The sequence below is a fragment of the Quercus lobata genome, chromosome 11 (genome assembly GCF_001633185.2).
Source record: "Quercus lobata isolate SW786 chromosome 11, ValleyOak3.0 Primary Assembly, whole genome shotgun sequence".
In the NCBI taxonomy this organism is placed as follows: Eukaryota; Viridiplantae; Streptophyta; class Magnoliopsida; order Fagales; family Fagaceae; genus Quercus; species Quercus lobata.
The window spans coordinates 51,729,095-51,737,185 of NC_044914.1; the positions used below are offsets into that span (position 1 = coordinate 51,729,095).

At 35.2% G+C, this 8,091-nt stretch overlaps 2 protein-coding genes across 2 annotated transcripts; both read right to left on the bottom strand.

Moving 5' to 3' along the window:
• Window positions 1-568: 568 nt before the first annotated feature.
• On the bottom strand, window positions 569-3,742 carry LOC115967793 (F-box/kelch-repeat protein At3g23880-like). The gene is made up of 2 exons (XM_031086938.1): window positions 2,444-3,742; window positions 569-1,020 (listed from the first exon to the last, which is right to left on the bottom strand). The coding sequence occupies exons 1-2, from the start codon at window positions 3,600-3,602 to the stop codon at window positions 869-871; spliced, it is 1,311 nt and encodes a 436-aa protein (XP_030942798.1). The 5' UTR covers window positions 3,603-3,742; the 3' UTR covers window positions 569-868.
• A 1,033-nt stretch (window positions 3,743-4,775) lies between these two features.
• On the bottom strand, window positions 4,776-5,099 carry LOC115967102 (14-3-3-like protein). The gene has a single exon (XM_031086184.1). The coding sequence runs from the start codon at window positions 5,097-5,099 to the stop codon at window positions 4,776-4,778; it is 324 nt and encodes a 107-aa protein (XP_030942044.1).
• Window positions 5,100-8,091: the final 2,992 nt, after the last annotated feature.

Genomic DNA, 8,091 nt, shown 5'->3' on the forward strand with positions numbered 1-8,091 from the left:
AGGATTGGAGATCATTGTCAGACATGTATAAACTCTTCCCAGCTCCCAACCCAAACCCTTACGTACCATCTTCAATCAAAACAAAAGAAAAGCTACCTGCTACTGCTATGGCTGAGGGAAGTTTGTCAACGTCAAGGCTATTGAGGCAATATAAAGATAGACCCGTCATCGTTTTCAGTGGTTTCAACTGGTTCAAACCACCTTCAGTGACGGATAATGGAATCATTGAAACACAGATAGAATAATGGAATCATTGAAACACAGATAGAATAATGGAGTCATCAAAACACAGATAGAATGGTATTCCATTGAAGTCCCAGACACAGACGCAGAGCAAAAGCAAAAGCTCAATCCGTTTTCGGTAACAGCGGTTCAGAGATTGAGTTACTTTGCAGTTTTAGATTCATCTATCTATTGTATTAGCTATTACACTACCCTTTGTACAGATCAAGTTTGGAAGTTAGACCTTACCGTTTGTATTGATGGTTGGCAACATAGTCCTTCATCATCAACAGGTAGTAGACTGCTCCCTCAAAAGATCATCTTGAATGGAAAGTTTTTTTTTTTATGAACTTTGTAGCAGTAACATCTAATTCCAATGCAGAAAAACTTATGCCCATAATTTAGATAGAAATACTATTTTTACATCTATTACAAATGAAAAACAGAGCAACAAAAAATTTATGTCTTAATTGTGCAAAAGTAAATTGTGTTCATCCCTAAATTAAGATAATCCTTGGTCGTATCAGTGGTTATATTTCTGCTAGCAAGAACAGTTCCTAGAGGGAAAACTCTAAAAAGAAGCTGCCACAAGAAAACCACCAGTGTAAAGGAAGCTAAAGAGACCAAGGAAGTTTCCAATTAATTTTTATGAAGTCGCCCTGCTGTGGCCATCGCCACTGCTGCCCAGCCCGCTGCTGCTACTGCCTAGGCCACCAACGCTGCCCAAAGCACCGCCTAGGTCATCCATGAAGCAAACATTGGAGTTCTTCTCCTCCTCCTTTCTCTCACTCTCTCTATCTGTGTAAACATTTTGAGTAATGAATGAGCATGAGAAAAATAAGGTGCCATTAAATAAGTCAGTTGACGTGGCCATTAACAAATTTTAGTGATGACATGGCTAATGGTGTATTTTTCAACTATTAGATCTCTTATAAATCAATAGTAAAAAAAAAAAACTGTACCTGTTAATAATAAAAGTGCATCTTAGTTTTGTGGTTTTCATGTTATCCTCAGCACACAAGACATTTCTATGTGTTTGATATTTCCTTTCAATGAAGTTTTATTATTTATCAAAAACAATAATAATACAGAAACTTTTCCTATCCTAAAATCACACGTGCATATCTTCAAATCTATCCTACTTCATTGCAACATTAACACCTACTAATGATATTAACGCAATTTTTTGTTTCTTCCACTGTTAAATACGATCAACCAGGATTCCACTGTTTTAAACTTCTAAAAGGAAGCATAATTTCAACTACTGCTAGTTGTTGGACTTGAGAACATTTGACAACAATATTCTATCAGAAATAGCTATGGAACTAAAGAACAAAATTGCTTAGCTATCTGAAATCCCCATTTTGAGCACATTTCGGAGTTGCCAACTACAATGGTATACTCTTAAATACATCTCGTTGCTACTTGTAACATTGATAACACCTACAATGTGCACAGAATTGCGAGATATTCTCAGCAATAATAACAAAATCTATACAAAATAAAGTAGATAGTACTCAGTTTTTGCAACCTCCACATTCTCTCTAGTCCCTATTGATGTTAATTCAATTAACTGGTAGTGCATAAACTAATATTAACACTGGCTTAACAATCATTTTCCTTCCATTTTACAGCAACCAGACAGAGGCTAAAAAAAAGAACCAAACAAAATGAGACACAAAGCAAAGCCAATATTGAACAAAATCAAGTAAACAAAAAAGTTAATCATTATTAAACTGTGTCCAAAATCCTAACTAATGACAGTCACTATTTGGCTCCTGAGAAAGCCTAGGAAAAGAAACAGACAAAGAAAAAAAAAAAGCGCAGGTGATAATTTAAACTCCAAAATTGACTTAAGTTAGAATTATTAGAACAGGGCCAAGGATTAGCAAAAGGCAACCCCAAGCCTAGCATTCTCTTCTCAAGCTGTAAATTTGCTTATAAGAAATGCACACTGAAAAAAAAAAATCAATAATATTGACCTCAATTTAACATTTCCAACTATCATTCCTCAAATGCAATTTAGCTAACTTCACCCATTCATATTGAGAGATTTCTTAAACTCAAAGATGGAAACAATTACAACCTTAGTTTCACCATCAAAAGTACTAGCTAAAGTTATATACAAATTTAGCTATTCTAGCTAAAGTTAATTTTCACAATGATGGTGGCAAAACTGAGAGTGATAAAACAGTAAAAGTTAATTTTCACATTTGCTTACCCCGATCAAGTAAAACCAAGCTCTCCCTTGAATTAGCTGAGAAATCCACCCAATTAGCATTTTCAATTGGAAGAATGTTCTGATTTTGATTCTCAGGGTCAATTGAAGCCAGCCCAGTGGCATTCTCAATGAGAAGTTCACCATTGTTAGTGCAGCCAAAGAAAAGAACCGCCCAAATCCATTCCATTGGTATCACAAATTTTCTAGTCCAAGATTCGGCCACACCATACTCCTCCATAACCCATACATGGCATAAGACACTCCCATGATGCTCATTGCCAAGATCATCAGCGAAAAAGAAATCAGCCAGCAATCCCTTGTACACTGCAAGTTTATTGAAATAATTAGTAGCGCCATCTAAGAGATTACGAGGCATCATTATATCATGGAAGCTCTCATTGCTAATGTCAAAGGACAAAATGAATGAATAGCCGATGGTATATGCTAAAACATGCAGAGCTCCATTATAAAATGTAAAGGGACCCCAAACACAAGATATAGTCCCAAGTTTGGGTTCAGTCACTTCACACCCTCTTAAGGACTGCATTGATGTTACAACCTTCCTCCACGAATCTGAACTTAACGTGTAAATCTCTGCTTCAGCTTCTGATCCATTGAACATCGCATTACACACAATTCTCAGGATCTTGAAGTCGTTGTTCAGAGAATCATAAGCAAATCCAATAGCGGCTCCTTCATTATGCTTGCGATTAAAGCGAGTAGCTATAAGTTTCTTCAACATTCTAATACTTGGGTTCCACAAATAAATAATGTGGCAAAGTTCTTTCACATAACTAGCTAGGCAGAACAAGCCATTACAGAAACCAACTATACTGTACTTTTCCAAAAAAGTGGGGATTTCAAACCTGGAAACCTGGGTCAAAGTGCGGTCGTTGTTGCAAACAACCGTACACAATTGTTTGGAAGATGGTAAACTATTCTTATCCTTTGTAGTATATAGCAAATACCCATTGTGAGTGTTTGTGGATATTAACGATTCGGATTGATTAAGGTTGAGCTTCAAGTGTTTGTTGATGAAAGTGGTGCCAGTGATGATTGAGTTAAATGACTTAGAAACGCACCTGAATCGGGTTAGGGATTTCACTGGTAGCCGACCCATGATGTCTTCTACGATGTCGTCTGAAACACGCTCGCGCATTTTAGTTTAAGGTTTTGGGTGTTACTTTGTGTAGAGTTGAGTGTGAAAAGAGTGAAATGAAGGAAGGAGCTGGAGGAGAATATGTTTTTGTGTGTCATAAAAGTAGTGAAGGAAAAAAAAAATGGAGATTTTGGTAAGTGAATCTATTGAGCCAAGCCTCAGCCTAACCAGAAAGCCCAATAAGGCTTTTTATACCCACGCACCTGTTAATTCTCGGCTAAACCCAAGAGGACAGAACCGGAAAAATGAAGGAAACAGACCTTGTCCTAGGTGGAATATACAACGCACCTGTCCATAGCATCAGTTGGTGGTGCCAGCAAATTTTAGAAATTTGACACCCTAAAAAGTTATTGTATTTATTTTACTCCTGCACTTTACAAAATATTCAATATCAATAATTTTATTTTAACATTTAATATAATAAAATAATATAAACAATACAATAAAATAATATATTTATTACAATAAACAACAATCACCATCACCACCAACACAATAAAATTGTTTTACTTTTAATAAATTTTTTTTTTACCATCTTAGCTACAGTGTACAACCATATTTTTTTACCATCTTAGCTCAACAACCAATTTTTTTTGGTTTTCTCTCCACCATTGCAATATGCTTTTTAGTATTGGTGGTACTAAAAAATAGTAGGTGAAAATGCACTTTTGATCCCTACATTTTTAACCGATTTTTGATTTGGTTCCTAAATTGATTTCACTCCTAGGTCAGTCCCTAATTTCAGAAAATCATTTTTATTTTGGTCCCTGTTATCAACCCAATAACAGAAAATGCATTTGTGGCAAATGGAATGTATTGTTTACTAAAGTAGCTAATAAAATAATAATAAAAAAAATTATATTTAGCATTTTTTAAATGCCACATCAGCATTTAAATTAATAAAAAATGGCAACTCTGGAAAAAAAAAAATTTTAAGTAAATTAAATTAAAAAAAAAACCTTAAATCTAATTTAAACTAAAATCTTTTCTTAAAAAATAAAAAATCATTATCTTTTTAATTCTTTTTTATTTTGTTTTTATTTTTCTTTAACCTCATCAGCTTTTAAAAAAAAAAAAAAAAATCCCTACACTGAAAGACTAATCTCAAATTCTCTCACTCTCTTCACGCTCAATGGATAGAATCTCTTACTCTCCACTGTCCATGGTCGGAGCTCACTTGGCCTTCATCTTGAGGTAGGAGATCTTGGAGTTGCCGGGGGCAGTAAAGGGGATGAGTCTGGTGTCAAGGAGCTTGAGGATTCCGTCGCAGATGTTGGAGAGCTCCGACTCGATCTTGGATATGTAGTCCAGGATCATGGACACATGGTCCTCGTTGCCGCGGCTTTCCTCCTTCTGCTTGATCGAGGAGATGATGCGCCACGAGGCTCGCCTCATGCCGATCACGTTCTTGTATGCCACGGAGAGAAAGGTTCGCTCCTCGACGGTGGGCTCCTTTCTCTCCACTGCCGTCGAGACCTTCTCCATGAACTCCACCATTTCCTCGTACCGCTAGGCTTATTCAACAAGCTTCGCCATGTACACATTCTCTCTGCGAGCTGAAGGTGTCACCGTCATTGTTTTTGATTGGCGGTCTAATCTGTTCATGTGGGTTTCGGATTGCAGGATTGGTGGCTTGATGTGGCTTGATCGGTGGGTTTCTGATATGTTCACATGTTGCTGTATTTATTTTAAATTTCTAGGTTTGTCTTTTTTCATGTGGATTTGATGATTTTTCTGGGTTTATGGGTTTGATTTGTTAGAGGTTTTGGTGGATGATAGGATTTTGTATGTATTTTAAGCATCGGTTTATTAAATGTGAGTTATTTTAGTGTTTGGTTTGAAAGAAAATCTTGATTTTTTGGGGAAAATGTTGATGATTGTTTAAGGAAAATTTATGAGGTTGGTTGGGTTTGTTGTTATTGTGAGCCGAATTGGCTGGGTTTGTGTGTGTTTGTTTCATTAGAAAATTTCTGGTTTTGGGTGGAAAGAAAATGTTGTGATGAAAATCTTAGGCATTGGCTTTTTAGATGTGAATTTTTTTAGTGTTTGGTGAAATTTTCTGGGAAAGATGTTGAATGCCCAGGAATTTTGTGTTCTTGAGTTTTTGTGTATTCACGTTCAAATCTGAAACTATGTATTTTTATGTTTTTAATTTTTTTTTAAATAAATTAGACGATGCCATGGCATGCTGAGGCGGTTTTTTATTTTATTTTATTAGCCACATCAGCATCTAATATGCAAACAATGCATTCCCTTTGCCACATATGCATTTTTTGTTACCGGGTTGACGGTAAGGACCAAAATAAAAACGATTTTCTGAAATCAGGGACTGACTTAGGAGTGAAATCAATTTAGGGACCTGGATGAAGAGTACCACTAGTATGGTTGGTTCATGCCTTATAAGGCATGAAGAGGAAAGAGATCTTTCCAATGTGGGACAAGGGAATTCAAGCCAAAGGCAAGGTTAGGCAATCAAGCCAAAGGCAAAAAATTCTTGAGCACCTACAGGACCAAATCGAGAATCAGTGCAAAATGTAGGGACCAAAAGTGTATTTTCGTCAAAATAGTAATATGGTTTTTTAGCACCACCAATACTAATGCTCTCTGTAAAAACAAAATGTTATTGATTCAAGCTAGAATAGGTTTGAAGCCAAATGTATGGATCGTTGGCTATACTATATTGGATCATCAATTATTAAATTTACAAAAAACTCACTTTTAGTAAAATTTGTTTTGTGAATTGAGTTACCTATAACTTAATTCAAATACTTTAAAAACAATTGATAATTCTAAAGTAATTGAAGATTGAAGACAGATTAATACAAAAATGTATAATGCAAAGGAACAATAATTCTAAAGTAGGTTTGGGCTATTTAAATCAAATTGATTACAGATTAGTTTTTGATGCTCAATAAAATCAAGACATTATTACTTAAATATCCACTTCCTCTTGAAGCAAACAAGAAAAGATATGTGTGTATATCTACTACTCTGATCTCAACGATTAAAGTTGTTTGGTGGAATTGGTTCAATCAAATTATTTGTCAATTTATCTCAATAATTATAAAGTAGACTTGTCATTTTCAACCCTGAATTAATCACTTTCAACCCCATTTTTCCTCTCAAAATACCAAAGTTAGTTTGGATGTGCATTAATAATTGCCTATTTGTTGAGTACAGTAATAATAATTTAAGAAAAGGGAGTGGAGTTTGCCAAACACACTTGGTAAAGCAAATTTCATACTTGTCATACTTTTGTCTGAATGCAAAATCTTTAATCATGGAGGGCTTGTATGAGTTATGGGACTATGAAAATTTGGACTCAAGCTCTCAACCCGCTATAATTCTTACCAAATTGCAACTCCATAGCTTAAAAATCTCCCAATTTGATGGTGGATCAGTTGACTTTGTGTGGAACTCATCAATTCATTACCTATATAGAACTCAATTCATCTAATACTTAAGTTACAAGTAATAAGTAATTATTTAGTACACCAAATGTAATATCTCCCCCCCCCCCCCCCAACCCACAATGTAATTTTGAGTGCATTGCTATAAGAAAAAAGAAAAAAAAATTGGATAGGTTATAAGAAGAAAAAAATAGTGCCCCAATATAAAATAATTGTCCCTAATATGTATATTTCTACGGCTTGGTTTGATTAAACGATGTGTTTCACTTTGCTTGTGGAATTCTATTTTTGAATTGTTATGTTAATTCTAAGTAATGTTTTAACTTTTTAAGTTCCCTTTTCTGTGTCAGAAAATCAATTGAGAAATGCATGGGGTTGAACATGTGAGTTTATGACAAGATTAACATGCCATTCTGGGTAAACGACATATGCTAATTTATGCAAACAACATGGCATTTTTAATTATACCAACATGCCATACCAAATTCAGCTTATGTCTAAGTCTAACGTCATGCTGTTTCTACCCAATGTCATCTTGACAAGAAATATTTGGTGTCTCTCGTCAACATGGATATCATATTTTTTAGCTAAGTAATTGAGGTAAAAGTTTTTGTAAGCCTAGGATGAAAATTAGCCGGAAGAATCTAATAGCTACAAATTCAAGAGAACTACAGAATGCATTTCAAACAAACAGTCCATTAGAAGAGAACCTGAAAACTAATAACAAAAATGAATGGCTAGCCTATTTGTTCTATGATGAGAATAAAACAACCTTCCGGGAGGGCTCTGCTTGAAACTCACATATTCCATGAGATTAATCCCAGGGGGATGCAAAGAATCTTGCATTTAAGGAAGCTATAATAGGTTGCTTTCCCCTCAAAAATCACAGAGTTTCCAACATACCTCATGAACCACCAATTTCTACATCAGAATGACTGATTTCTTGGGCCTAATTTTAAAGTTGATCTTTACACAACAAGTGGCAGGAGACTAGACCCCTGTAGCTTCTTTCTGTGGTGAGCTAGATCTTGAAGTACATAGTCCTATCCGTTGGTCAGTTAATAGTTTCTATAATTCCC

Excerpts from the sequence above, each read along its gene's own strand:
- LOC115967102 (XM_031086184.1), bottom strand. The coding sequence starts at position 5,099 with ATGGTGGAGTTCATGGAGAAGGTCTCGACGGCAGTGGAGAGAAAGGAG.
- LOC115967793 (XM_031086938.1), bottom strand. The coding sequence starts at position 3,602 with ATGCGCGAGCGTGTTTCAGACGACATCGTAGAAGACATCATGGGTCGG. Across the intron at positions 1,021-2,443 it reads CTTGGTTTTACTTGATCGGG|ATAGAGAGAGTGAGAGAAAG; the intron begins GTAAGCAAATGT and ends ATGTTTACACAG.